At 57.0% G+C, this 14220-nt stretch overlaps 2 protein-coding genes and 1 long non-coding RNA gene across 4 annotated transcripts in view; 1 reads left to right on the top strand and 2 right to left on the bottom strand.

Annotated features, from left to right (window-relative positions):
- Window positions 1–240: 240 nt before the first annotated feature.
- PRR7 (proline rich 7, synaptic) lies at window positions 241–1386 on the bottom strand. The gene is made up of 2 exons (XM_032851938.1): window positions 951–1386; window positions 241–744 (listed from the first exon to the last, which is right to left on the bottom strand). The coding sequence occupies exons 1-2, from the start codon at window positions 1360–1362 to the stop codon at window positions 347–349; spliced, it is 810 nt and encodes a 269-aa protein (XP_032707829.1). The 5' UTR covers window positions 1363–1386; the 3' UTR covers window positions 241–346.
- GRK6 (G protein-coupled receptor kinase 6) overlaps window positions 1184–14220 on the bottom strand; it is a 28059-nt gene continuing 15022 nt past the window's right edge. The window contains exon 16 of one of the 2 annotated variants that reach the window (XM_032851935.1): window positions 1184–1267. In XM_032851935.1, the coding sequence (XP_032707826.1) occupies window positions 1220–1267 (48 nt within the window). In that variant the 3' untranslated portion in view covers window positions 1184–1219. Of the gene's footprint in view, window positions 1268–1515; window positions 1604–14220 lie in introns of those variants that run through there. The other variant, XM_032851936.1, reaches the window with a different exon arrangement.
- Window positions 9198–13930, top strand: LOC116864375. Its single transcript, XR_004382005.1, has 3 exons — window positions 9198–9366; window positions 13175–13215; window positions 13778–13930. It is a non-coding gene; the product is annotated as an uncharacterized LOC116864375 (long non-coding RNA).

Below are 14220 nucleotides of genomic sequence, written 5' to 3'. Positions count from 1 at the left end.
CTGATGGGCAGGAAAGGTAGAGTCTGGGGCTCCCAGGGGAACCAGCCTATGAACTTAGGTTCTGCACCCTCAGGCCAGTTTGTAGCCAAAAGGTGCCCTCAGGTTCTGTCCCACCAAGGCCCAGGCACGCCTGGCTACCAGAACCTTGGGCTCAAGCAGTGGGTGTCCCCTCCGCTTGTACCAAACCAGATCACACACCTTTATTTTCCTCAAAATGTAACAAACGGGGTAAGAAATCCCTCCCTCCCCGCCCCCCCCCCCCCCGCAGTCCAAGGGAAGCATTTAAAAAGCCCCGCAGTCAGGCCACAAGTCCGTGCGGGTGGGGCCCAGAACGCCGCGCTCCCCTCTATACGGCTGTAGTCCTCCCGAACAAGGGGATGGAGACCGGCAGACGCCAAGCTCCATGCTCCAGCGGCTCGCGGCTGCTGAGCTCGGAGTCGGTCCAGCTGGGGAAGACCCGGCGGCCACGGTCCGCTTGCAGACAGAGCGCGGGGCAGGGTGGCGCGGGCCGTGGAGCGCTGGGCAGGTGCAGTGCCGACGTGTAACCCCTGTCCAGGAAGAGCGGCTTGTAGCTGGGCGGCGGCTGCTCCTGTTTCTCCGAGCTATCTCGGCGGCTCAAAAAGGGTGTGACGATCTTGCGATAGAGGCCGCGCGTGTCCGTGAGCACCTCACTGTAGGGCGGCGGCGGCTCGGCCATCAGCACCGCCTCTTCATAGCACGGTGGCTTGGACATGTCCGATTCCGCTGCAGAGTAGGAAGCGGTCCAAAGGGTGAGGCCCCCTGTCCCCCTACGGAGGCCCTGGCCAGCTGCCAACCCCAGGCCCAGCCCGCTTCCTCCAAGATACCCAGCGGGGCTGTCGAGTGGAAGCCTCACTGGTCAGCAGCGACCCCGCCCACCCTTAGTGGCCCGCGTTGCACCCCCACCCCCCCCGGCGGAGGTCTGGACTTACCTTGGCGTGGGTAGCTCCAAGGCCTCGGCGGCACCGCTAGGTGCGCCGGCGGCGGGTGCGGAAGCGCGTGGTGGTGTGCGTGCGCGTGTGCGTGTGGCTGCGCCGGCCCGTGGTGCAGCAGAGGGTGGACGTGCACGTGCTGATGCGCGTGCGCCTGCGCCTCGAGGCGGCCGCGCTGCGGTGGTGGCGGCGGCGCCAAGCCTGGGGGGCTTCCAGCCAGGCTGCCCTCGAGCTCCAGGGGTTCCAGCTCGAGGGCGCGCAGGTTCTGCTCACGTAGTCGCTCCTCCTGTCGCCGTTTGAGGCGGCGACGCAGAAAGCTGCAGAAGCAGCAGAGTAGGACGATGAGACCCCAGATGAGCCAGAAACCGGCGAAGCACGTGAGGAACGTGTAAGTGCCCTGGGACATAACCATGGCGGCGGCGGGGCGGCGGGTCCTCGGCTGCTTCACTGGACACTGGGCTCCTCTGCGTGGCCCCGGGCCCGCGCCACGCTCCCAGGCGCCGCCAGCGTCACTCGGGGACCTGCGGCCGGGGGCTGCCCGCGGCGGGGCTCAAGTCGTGCGCGCGCCGGCGGGGGACAGCAGCAGCGGCGCCCGCTCCTTCCCATGGCGCCGGTGGGCGCGCGGGCGGGCCTCACCCAGGGCCGCGCGGAACCTGTAGGACAGACACAGGGCGCGGTGAAGGCGCGCTGCAGTCCCGTACGACTTCCCTGCCCGCTCCCGTGCCCTGCGCAGTTCCGGGGAAGCCTCCTCTGCGGGAACCCCCGCACTCCCCGGGGGGCCGCTGACGTCACCGAGGAGGATGACGTCACACATCGAGGTTTCCCCGGTAGGGTTTTCCCGGATCTGAGACTCGGCCACCGCTGCCGCTGCCGCGCTAGGAGACTCCAGGCGCACCAGCAGAGGGCGTGCGAAAGCCAGACTCAGCCTCAGTGGGCGCGCGAAGTTCGCCACTCCAGAGGGTACCACAGTTCGGAAAGGATTTCAGAGGCCCGTGGATAGACCCCCAGGGCGCAGAGGAGGTGTCTCGGCGGGCGGCCCACCTCCTACAGCCCCACAGTCCGCCACTGACGCCCAGCTTCAGCCCAGTGCATACGCCTTGCAGCCCCTGGCACTCTAGGCCTTGTACGCGCTCCTACCCTTGGCCACCCAGAGCATGGAACAACCAGGCTCGCACTGCGGGCTCCTGGCTGTCGCCGCTCTCGTAGAGGGGGCTCAGGCGGGGTCGTTCCTGATATTACTGCGTGTCACAAGCCTGCCTTCGTCTGCACCGCCAGGCGTGGGCCGTTCCTTCTTTTCCTTTCCTCTAGGCGCCTCCGCCTGTCACATCCCAGCTCCCAGCTCCATTTCCCCACCCTCCTACCAATTCACAGTCCCTCTTGGACCTACCCTCCTAGCTCCTGTGCTTCGTATCGCTTCCCCTCAATCCCTTTCCGTTTCTGCAGAGGGTAGGAAAAGTAGTTCGTTTGCTTACTGTATCACCTGGTCTCTCATCACTCCAGATGGGCACGTCTAGTTCTGCCTCCTCCTCTCCACAGCCAGGGTTTAGAGGGGAACCTTGCATCCTAAGAGGTATGTAGGAAGGAACCCTGACTGCGGAGTGACGGGTGGCAGGCGACTGTTCACCACCCCTGCAGAACAGAAGTGTGCCCTTCTTGAATGCCTTCTAACTATCTAGGGCTTTCACATACAACCCTTTTGGGGTAACTATAGTTATTCATATTTTACAGATGAGGGAGGGGGGAAGCAATTAAGTGTGTAAATGGCAGATGGCAGTGCCTTAATTTGAACCCGAGCCTGGCCACAAAACCCTAACCAGGGGTGGGAGAGTACTGCTGCTTGAGCTACTCTGTGGGCCTCTTCCAAGAGCCCCCATGGACCCCCCCCTCCCTTCGTCAGCATGTCCAACACACACACATTTAGCTTTGGGGGCCATGGTGGGCCTGAGCCCTAAGCAGGGGTCTCCACATCAAGCTGTCTCAGACTGTTCTGGTAACAGGCCGGGGGGAAGCCAGGCCAGGGGCCACCCCACACTTCTCCCCAGATGGCTCCTGTCTAATTCTGTGGCTGCCTTGTGCCATGTGCCACTTGGTCCCCGTGCCAGTCCATTTCTCCTGGGCCTGTGTTCCAGAACAGACAATGACAAGAACAATAGCTCCACCCGCCCCCTCCACAACCCTGCCATGAAGCTGCCATGGCGACGCAGCCCGGATGAAAACACGATGCTGCCAGTCACTGGGAGTTAATTAAATCTGTTGTTCTCCTTTTCCTGAGCCCACAGGAATTTTCAGGAATGCTCTGAGGAAGCTGGCAATGACTAGAGGGCCCCTTGGCCTGCACAGCAGGAACAGCTCCAGGTCAGAAAAGGTACTTCTGGGGCTGGAGGTGATGGAGTTCAGCTGAATTAGAAATAGAAATACCTGCCAAGAACTGTCTACTGCATGTCAGGCCTTGTTCTAGACCCTTTCCTTTCAGAATCTCATGTGATATGTAATGCCACCTGCTCGGCGGGGGCCCATTTGACAGATGAGGAGATAGGCTCTTACAGAGAAACAACCTGCCCAGGTCCCACAGCTAATAAGGGGAGGAGCTAGGATTTAGTCTGAGTCTAAGTCCAGAGTCTGTCAAGATACCTTCCCTTATGTGGCCACTGGGGTGTAGAGGAAGAGCCCAGTGCATGTGAGCACTTGGTATGTGAAGATTTGGCAGCCACGGAGACACTGGGCCAACCGGCTAACTTGTAGGCAAAACGCACCTTCCTGTTCCTTCCCAGCAAGACCCTGGTGCTTCTGGCCACCAGCCCTCAGCTCAAGAGTAGGAAAAGGCTATAGGGTGGAGAAACAGGGTGGCAGCTCCAAATTTAACAGGGAACAAAGGGCAGACCGCCCTGAGGTAGTGAGAGCAGTAGGGTGTGTGGCTGCAGGCCACATCCAGGACCCCCTAGGTGCCAATGTGGCTCATCAGCCAGGAGGCAGGACCCACTGCCATATTTTACAGATTAGGGCACTGCAGGTCCGAGAAAGGAAGGCTCTCTGATGTCACACTGTACCAATACCCAGTTTGAGTGTCAGGGGTTTGATGCTAAACACTCCCTCCTGGACTACTTCATTCCATGGTGCTCTGGCAGGCCCAGAGGGCATGAATCCTGCCTGAGGCCTCCCACCTGCCTTTGTCTAGTCCACAGGAGTTGCTCAGTACATCTCATCTAATCCACAGTTTGTGCTCAATACATAAACATCAAGAGAGTCATTCAGACCTTTCCAGAGGCTCTTCCTGACAGGCCAGGCTTCTCTAAGCTTCCTCCATGCTTCTGTGCATGTTCCTGCCTGTCTAGGGAGCCCTTCTGCGCAGACCCCACCTGAAGCCTCTTACTCACAGCCACAACTTCCCCATCCCCTCCAGACGGTCCAGAGCCAATACTGCACTTGTCCAGCTCCAACTGTGTGCTAGGGGTGGTGCCTTCTGATGGATTCATCCTTAAGCCTGCCATTTTATGATTGGTCTCTTCATTCTCTTTCCTTACCTTCTTGCAGGTTATTTGAATATTTTTTAGGATTCCATCTTGATTTATTTGTAGAATTTGTGAGTGTATTGCTTTGTATGTTTTTTTTTTTCCCTTTTTTAAAAGATTTTATTTATTTGACAGAGAGAGAGAGAGACAGCAAGAGAGGGAGCACAAGCAGGGGCAGAGCAAGAGGGAGAAGCAGGCTTCCCGCTGAGCTGGGAGCCCAACACAGGGCTCTATCACAGGACCCTGGGATCATGACTTAAGCCCAAGGCAGATGCTTAATGACTGAGCCACCCAGGCGCCCCTCTGTATGGTTTTCTTATGCCACACACTCACTGGGAGTATAGTGGGAGGACAAAAATGAGATACTAGGGGATGAGTGTCTTAAGCCCTATGATGCTAGTCTCCTTGTCAGTGACCATGGTGAAAACTGACCTAGTTCATGCCAAGGATTTGGAGATGCCCAACAACGTGAGTGTGGATGATGGAGGCTTCTGAGCTGGGGATACAGAGATGTGTAAGTCCTTACGGCACTCTGCCTGAAGGCCAGACATCACAAATCATTCTCAGGAATCCTACAAACTAGTTAGCATTCCATTTGACAGATGAGAGCACTTAGTTCCCAGGGACTCAGTGGTACCCAAGGTCACACAGATTTCTTATTCTGGGGCCTGACACACTGCTGGGGGCACCTACCACCTTGTTCCTCTTCATGAAGAACCCCACCAATCCAGTCTTAGACCCCGAAGATCTGTTAAATCCTTTATCTCAGTAAACGGCCCACCATCCATTCAATCCTGGTCTTTTGCAGGGCGCCTGGGCAGCTCAGTTAGGCATCCAACTGTCGATTTTGGTTCACGTCATATCTCAGGGTCTGAGACTGAGCCCTACATCGGGCTCTGTGCTCAGTACAGAGTCTGCTTGAGAGTCCCTCTCTCCCTCTACCCCTCCCCCTGGTCATGTTCCCTCTCTAAAATAAAATCTTTAAAAAAAAAAAGTAAATCCGGGACGCCTGGGTGGCTCAGTTGGTTGGACGACTGCCTTCGGCTCAGGTCATGATCCTGGAGTCCTGGGATCGAGTCCCGCATCGGGCTCCCAGCTCCACGGGGAGTCTGCTTCTCTCTCTGACCTTCTCTTCGCTTGTGCTCTCTCTCACTGTCTCTCTCTCTCTCAAATAAATAAATAAAATCTTTAAAAAAAAAAAAAAAAGTAAATCCTGTTCTTTTTATGCTCAGTGCACTGTGCCTTCGTCTGTCTACTTCCTTTGGTCCCCCAGCCACTGCCTTGGCCAAGCCACCATCATCTCTCACCTGGGCCCCTGTTGCCATGCTTGCCACTGCTCTCTCTACTTCCATGTTGGGCCCCTGCCCAGCCTACGCACTTTCCATGTTGCCCATTTCCCCCAGGCCCTCTCCTGCCTGAGCCCTCTGGCAACTCCCCACCACTTCAGGAGGCAGCCCAGCTCTTTAAGACAGTTTAGATGGGTGCCTCTCAACCTTGAATGAGCATGAGACCCATAGGGAGGGCTTGTTAAAACAGAGTGTTGGGCTCTGCTCCCAGTGTTTGGTTCAGTAGGTCAGGGTTGGACCTGAGAGTTTGCATTTCTAACAAATTCCCAGCAGATACTAATGTTGTGGTCCAGAGAGCACACTTTAAGAACTGACCTAGATCATGGCTTCTGGGATGAGTTCCTGCCAAGGCATCTGCAGCCTCACCTCTCAGTGCCCTTCCCTCCGCAACCAGCCCATGTTCCCATCCTAGCTGCTCAGAGTCCTGCTTTCTTCCCCCGAGGGGCCTGTGACACAGCCTCAAAGCTCTTGCCCCCACACTTCTCACCTTCATGGCCTCACTCTAACTTTGCTGGACAAGTCAGCTCCAGGCCACCTCACTCCCCGGGTCGGATAAGAAGCCCAGGGATAGGGCAGTGTGCTCTAGCTGCTTGTGTGCAACTCCAGAGGTGGCATCTGTCTTGTCATCTGGCATGTAGCCGCTCCAACACCACTTGTTGGGGTGACTGGATGATGCCCAGTTCCCTGTTTGGTCTTTTAGCCGTAGGACAGGGAGCACCTCAGGAGCTGGGTCTGAAACCCACTCACTCCTGGGAAAGGTCAGCTGTTTACCAGAAAGTCACTGAGAGAGATGCCATCATCCAGCTCTTGGCCCTTGCAAGCCAGTTTACAAATGAGATGAGGATCCCTGTATCCATGTGAACAAGAGGAAACTAGAAGCCTATGTCAGGGGCTCTGGAATGGACGGAGGGAATCCCAGACAGCAGGGCTCTGGGTCATAACGTTCCCCAGATATAAGGCCAGAGCTGCTGATCAAGTGAAGGGACAGGGACTCAGACTAGGGGACAGAGGGAGGGCAAATGTGGGGTACAGAGTGAGGATGGGATGGGAGAAGTTACTGCTAACCTGTCCTGCATGCCCAGCACATGCCAGGCCCACTGCAGGCCTCTTCACATTCATGATCTCAGGGACACCCAGGAGGTGGCTGCTGCCATCCCAATTCTCCAGAAAAGGAGGTGGGGCCAGTTCAGGCCCACACAGGCAGGTGGCTGTGACACCCAGGTGACTGCAAAGCCCCCTGTCCTGGCAGGAAGGGCATTTCAGGCAGGGCCTGGTGACAATTTTATACTCCTCCCACACCACGACACGTGAACTGAGGCCAGAGAGAGAGGACTGCCGCCGCAGTCAGCCAGGCATAGAGCTGACCAGAGCCTCATTCCAGCTCAGCCAAGGTACTGGCTTGGCACCCTTGCCTATAGGTAACACCTCTGTGACCCCCACCCTGGCACTGGGCCTGGAACCCAGAGGTTGGAAACTGCAAACAGGACAACAGAGACTGGGGTCACAGACAGCTTGTAGGCAGAGAGGCCCTATGTGGCTCAGTGTCTACTGTACCCACATCAATCCTTCCAAGGGAATTAGCCACACCTCAGGGGCTAAGGGGAGATGAGGATGCCCTCTTCTGAGAGGCAGCATATGTAACACGCAGGGCACTGAAGGGACAGCCTAGGGCTCAAATCCTGCTTCTGCCTTGATCAGGCTGTGTGGCCCCATCCCAGTTGTTCCCACTCCTGGGCTGAAGTTTCTTTGCCTATAAGACAGGGGCGATGCGATCGGCCTAACATTGGCAAGGGAGGAGCAAAACTGCTGAAGGAAGTGAAAATCCTTCAAGACTGGTGTACACAGCTGCACATGACAAACCAAATGGCAGCACTTTGCAGCCTCAAGAGGCTCAAATATGGAAACCAGCCCATGGTGCTACATCTACACAAGCCTGGGAGTGGCCCAGTAAAAACTGCCATCGCCTTTCCACAGACCAGAGGTCACCACCTTGTGACTCTCAGGCTGGACACAGATCATGGGCATGTTTTTGGGCCCACAATCAATTTTTTAAAATATTCCGATCAGTTGCCAAATTTAAAACCCAGGAGATTTTACATAAAAGTCTGGATTTTTGGTTCATCTTGATAATTCTCTGGTCATTCCAAGTCCACATTCTCACAGAGTGACATAGACAGACTGTAGCTGAGTAGCTCCCTGGCCCACCTCATTCCATTGCTTCCTGGGCCCTAGATGCATTTGGGTTTCCAGTCCCTGAACTAGAGTGAGCACCCACAGCAGCTAGCACTACATAGACCCATGATTGCTGAATTCGACCACAGCCAAGGTTGCAAGCTGATCAAGCCACAGAGCCCCAAAACCAAGAACTAGGGCCTTGGGGGTTTCCCAGGTAACTGAAGTAGCCCTCCCTGCTCGGGTTTACCCAGAGAGAAAATGGAGGAAGGGAGCCAGCCCAGCAGTATCACAGTCCCATAGAGCATCTGGGTGAGCAAGAATCTAGCTGAGTTTGCTGGAAGAAGGCAAGGTGTGCTAAGGCTGGAAAGACATGGTAATTTCCTCACTGGAAGAATATGAAAGAAAGTTAAGGCTGCTCCTCTAGAAGGCCCTCCAGTCCTTTTCTGCCTGGGTCACAAGAGATGGTGTGGCAGGCAGAGAGCAGCTGTGCCAGCAGAAAACTTTCACTGAAAACCTAGCTCCACAACTTACTGATTGTGTGACCCTGGGGAAATCACTTTACCTCTCTGAGCCTCGGGAGTCTACATCTCTAAAATGGGGATAATAAACTTACCTTGTACAACCAATGAAAGGATTAAGGGATAATGGATGCAGAACACTCAACACAAGTCTCACACAGAGCCAGGACAGAATGAAATGAGCCGGTGAATAATTCCAAAGGCATTCCTGCCTGCAGGAGGGAGACTCAGGACTGACTCAGGGCACCACCCATCTAAGGGCATCTTATGCCAAGGCCTCAAATGCCTGGGATGATGGTCATCTCTGGTGCCCAAGACACTTTTCTGGATGGGAGAGGAAACCCAAGGATGGTTGTGGTCACTGGGATGTTGAGTGCAAGGTCTACGATTGGAGGCGGGCGTCTGCTGAGTCAGGTCTGGGAGAGCTGGCAGGAGGACCATTTCTCTCCCCAGCACTCGGCCACTGCCGGCTGGGGGAGGTTGGGAGAGGAGCCAGAGGTCATTTCCTCTGACTCAGCGGCCATTCTCCTCCCAGAGGAGCTCCCCTGGAGGACAGAGCATCTCCATGTGGCACTGGCCTGCCTGCCAGCCAACCTGCATGCCACCCAGTACAGTCTGGGCTTTGTGCTCAGACAAGAAAGGGACACTTGTGATCCAGACAATGGGCCAGGGCGCTCCCATTGGCCTGAGCTTCATCTTCCCTGGGTCAGCAATGTCCTTTCCTCTGCTCCTGCCCACTCTGCTCCCACCACTCCCAGGAGAATGGTGGCTTGGAACACGGAGCAGAAACCCACAACCGGCCCTAGCCGCGGTCTGACATATGCCCTGGCCGTGAGGAGGAGGATGTGAGCTTCTTTCTTCTCCCTGGGTAAGGAACATCGCCTCTGTGGCACCCAACTCGGGTCAGGCTATTTCGCAGGCGAGAGGTGGTAGAGGTGGTGGGGGTGCTGGAGCGCAGACGCCGGACCCAGCCTCCAAGCCTCCTCCTCCCGAGGCAGGCCCAGGGGCTGGGCCGCCCCCACGTTTGCAGCCACCCCAGGAGCCCTGCTGCGACGACTGCAGCCACGTGGGAGCCAGCTCGTGCCCACGGGGCCGCTCACCCCCCACCCCCATCTTCGACGAGCTGTGGAGGCAGGCACACCCAGACTGGCGAAGTTACCCCCACCGCTCCAGGGGTAGTCTCCGCACCCCCTCTTCCCCTGCGCCCCTAGGCTGCGGACCCGTTTGGGGTGGGGGAGGGGTGGGAGGGGGCGTCGCCGCCCCGCAGCCGCGTTGCCGGGGAGCGCAACCCCGTTGCTGTGGCAACCGTTTCCAAGCGAACCGGTGGCGGCTCGCGCCCGGCTTTGGCTCCCTCGCTCACTGGCGCCCTCCCTCTCTCTCCCTCCCTCCCCTCCCTCCCTACCTCCGGAGTGGGCTGGGGGAGGGGCTGGCCGGGGCGGGGGGTCCGGGGCGGCGACCCAGGGCCAGAGCGCGGAGCTGCCCGCGGGGAGGGGCTCAGCCCGGGATCATCTTCCTCCCGCGCTCCGGGCCCGCCCGGCCTGCCGCCGCCGCGGTACTCACGGGCCCAGGCATCCTCCTCGAGCTCGTCCTCCTGGCTCGGGGCAAGTGGCGCGGGCTCCGCGGACAGAGCCCCCGGCCGTGGGGGAGGCGGCGGCGGCACCCGGGAGCTGGCTGTGGCACGAAGGCGGCTGCGAGCGCTGGGCTGGAGCCGTGGGGCGCGCGCACGGGCGCGTACACGGCGCGTACCAGCCCGGCGTGCGCGCGCGCGCGGCAGCCGACAGAGGGCCCCCACCCCCAGGCACTCGCAGCCGAGGAGGCTGTCCTGGGAGCCGGAGGCGGAGGACCTGGCACCCACCTGCCGCGTGGAGACTCGCACGCGGGGCGCCGGGCTCACCCTGCACAGGGAAAGCACGCGCCACAGCTCCTGGCAACAGGCTGTCCGGAACGGGGCGCACGCAGGCAGACGGGGTGTACACAGTTGGCTGAGCACACATGATGCTCAAGCCGAACAGCCGAGGTCAAGGACCCTGACACACACACACACACACACACACACACACTCTCTCTCTTCAACCCGGAAAACACACACACGTCCACGCAGCGGCCACATCCTGAGAGGCACTGCACACATGCGCTGGGCAAGGGTTGGAGCAGGCCGGCCCCCCAGTGTCGTTCCAGCTTACCAATACACGGTCCCCTCCAAACTCACAGCCCCTCCCAGTGTGTCCCCAGTGAATATACATCACCACACGTCTACTAAAAAGTGGCACAGGAAGAACACAGCCCTGGTCTTCATGGACCCCACTCATCCTCAAGGAATAGCAGTGAGGCCTAGTAAGGGCCCCACTGTTCAGGGGGAGTCTAAACCTGGAGGTTCATCAGTCTCTCTTAATTGGGTTGTTTCTGGTCCAACTTCTCTGTCACACTTACGGTGATCTTCCAAAAACACCCTCCACCATCATACAGCTAGGACACTTTGATTTGCAAGTGACAGAACCCCAAAACAAATAGGTTTGAGCCCAGAGGTGTTTGACTCATCTAACTGAAAAGTCCAGAGGCAGATTTTAGCTGTGATTACAATTGGTTCCAGGTGTCCCCACAATGGTATCAGACATGTAACTGTTCTCTCCTCTCTGCATTCTTCTGTTTGCATCATTCTTGAAAATTCCTAGGTGGTGACAAGAATGACGCCACGGCTCTTGGTGTATATCCTGCCACCCAACCCCAGAACCCCAATTCTTTCCCAATAGTTCTAGCAAAGCCCTCCAAAAGACTCTTTGGCTTAGTGTCCATTGGTGAACGAATCCAGTTGGTCATGCCCAGGTGAGGGGATATATGTCCAGCCACCCAGTACCCATTTCCTTCTTGTTGGGTATAAGCACCCTATTTCATCAGGGGGGCTGACTGCATGCCATGGGTGTCATCAGGCTGGGCCCTTGAACCCAAGGGTCCTTCTCCCTGAGTGCACAGTGAGATTTCCTGCTGGACCTTTTGGGCTCCTTGGGTTTGCAGTCCAGCTCAACAATGCAGACATGGACATGGCTGTTGCATCTTGCTACTGGGGATTGTATCCTGATGAGAATGGGGTCTGTGACTAAGACCCTGGAGTGCCCCAGTCCCAGTCCTGGTTCTTCATGTTCCCCCATATCCTTTTAACACTCTGTTAGTTGGAGGACCGTTCTGTCACTTGCAACCAAAGATCTCTAACAGCCTCACCTGGTTCACACACTTTAGGTGTCTATGTATGCAGGGGGTGCAAACCCAGCCCCATCGAAACCACATGGACTAAGACAGGAGGTTTCCCAAAGTAAACATGGGGTGCTTTTTGTACATCCTAGGCAGACTTCCCAACACAACCAGCTGAAATCCTCTAGGGCTGCCCCTGCCTTCTAGATGAGGCCCCACATCCTCAACATGGGTTTCAGAGCCCTGCATGGTGCTCACGGACTTTGGCTCCACTTGCTTCCTTTACCCACCCATAACCACCCACTCCACCTCAAGCCATCCTAAGCCATCTAGCCATCTAGGAGGTCCTAGACCATCCATATGGCTCCTCCAACCAGGTACATCTGCTTCTGTGTCCTGGAAGGCACCAATTCTGAGACTTTTGTTCCAAGAGGCCTCCCTGCTTGGCGTTGACCCCCAGCCCCAGCCACTTAGCATTCCCAGCCCTGCCAGCTCTAGAACTATCTCCGCCACAGTGCTGATCACTCTGGGTCTTAAACTGTTCCCATTTCCGTCTCCCTACCAGGCTGAGCTCCAAACTGGTGGGGCCCTTGTCTCCATCTGGGTCCCCAGCTCCCACCACAGAGCTGGACTCACTGTGCCAAGAGCTTTAAGGTGAGCTGAACTGTAGCCAACAAGTTCCCTGGATGCCTCTCTAGCCCAAGGCGGGGAGCTCGGAGGGAGGTCTTGCCCATCTGCAGAGTGCTCCAGGGACCTACTGGTACAACTGGTACCCACTCGCCCTTATACACCTGCTCAGGGCTGGGCTTCAGCCAACTGATAACCTAACTGCCCTCCCACCAAAATAGAAGGGCAAATGCACCTCAGGCCCCAATTTCACACATCATGATTTGGATCCAACTTCACCTTTGGCTGGCTTCCTTGCCACTGTGCAACAACAGCTGACCAGCTGGAAGACCGTGGGCATGGCCCTCTCCCGTTTCCCTCAAGTTAACGGAAGCAGCAGCACACGCTCTACAGACCATCAAGAAGTGGGCCACCACCAGAGAGGCCCCTTCCACACTAAGTCAGTGCTTAGAACTTTCTGGATGCCCTTGAGATGGCTGTCAGCCTGGCATCCAGCACCCACTCCCCTAATTGGCAACAGTCCTGTCAGTGACCCAGGGGCAAAAGGAGGTGATAGGCTGCTTTCACAGATTCTCATTTCACAGCTGCCCTGAGAGGGGATGGGTATCACACCCACTTTTCTAGACAAGGGAAGGGCCTATGCAAAGCCAGCTTGAAAAGTGGCCTGGCTGACTTGAACCCAGAACTGTCTGACTGCATGTGGACCTATGGCACTGGTCCCAGCCCACAGGCAAGGAACAAACCCTTAATGTGGTTATAAAGCATCCTTAGAGGGCTGGGAGCACTGGGAGACTATGGTATGGCAACAGATCTATGAAGTCTGGGTCAGACTTGTCAAGACTGTCCTCTCCTTCACTGCATAGGTGGAATGCTATGGAATGTTCCCCAATCCCTCTGCCCCCAGGTGAATAAGTCTCCTTTAAGACCTGGCTCAGCTTTTCAGAGAACCCTGCCTAATGCCCTCATGGCTGGTCCCCACCCACACTTGCCACAGCCTAACTCCCAGCATCACCACTGTCTCACCTCTGCCCGCCACATTTCCTGCTTCCAGGGCTGAGGGATGGCTCTAGTTCGCTGGCCCTGGGCTGCAAACACAATAGGTGTCCGGGTAGGACAGCACTGGCGGATGTTTCTAACAGCAGCTTCCACCTTGCTCCCCAGGCTACTCCAAGCCCACAGCTGGTCACCAGACCACCCTGGCCATGGAGGGGACCCTTCCAGCTAAACCTGCCTCCCCAGTCCAGGTAGAGCCAAACTCTCAACCTAGTGGGGACCCAAGGCTTCTTCCCTCAGGCCCCATCCCATTTAGGAAGCTGAGAAACTCACTGGTGAGCCCAAAGGCCACTGAGGCCTGGCCGCCTGGAGAGGCTAGTCCAAGATCAGCTTAAGGGGCAGGGGGAGGGGGTGCAGGGCATGTTGGAAGGGTAGCCCCACCAGGCCCACCTCTAATCCCTTCCCACTTCCAGCAGGGCGAGGGAAGCAGAAAGACCCCTGGAACACCAGGAGCAAGAAAGAGGCAGGCAGGGCGGCTGGCCAGGTTTGTGCTCAGACTGTATTCACTCAGAGACACGTGGCAGCTTACATTGGACAAAACGAGTCATAAAAATTGGCTTTAAATACGGAAAAACCAGGGCCCTATAATCCCATGCTACCCTAACACTGGGACCAGGATGGCCATTACCACCTGGGAAGGACCAGAATCGGGGCCTGGAGTGCAGGCACACACACACCTCGGCCAATCCCCTTCACATACACGCACACGCTCACATACATACCCCACAGGCACACACAGGGAGGGATGGATTATTGCTGGGCACATGTCTATTGTTAAGAGGGGAGTCTGGAATGTTTGAAAGTTGGCCAGGGACAACCTCCTCCCCCCTTCCCACTGCCTGGGGCGTTTCTGCAA

Source organism: Lontra canadensis, unplaced genomic scaffold, assembly GCF_010015895.1.
Source record: "Lontra canadensis isolate GAN:19392208 unplaced genomic scaffold, GSC_riverotter_1.0 scaffold5, whole genome shotgun sequence".
Lineage (NCBI taxonomy): Eukaryota > Metazoa > Chordata > Mammalia > Carnivora > Mustelidae > Lontra > Lontra canadensis.
This window is presented reverse-complemented; position numbering and strand designations above follow the sequence as displayed.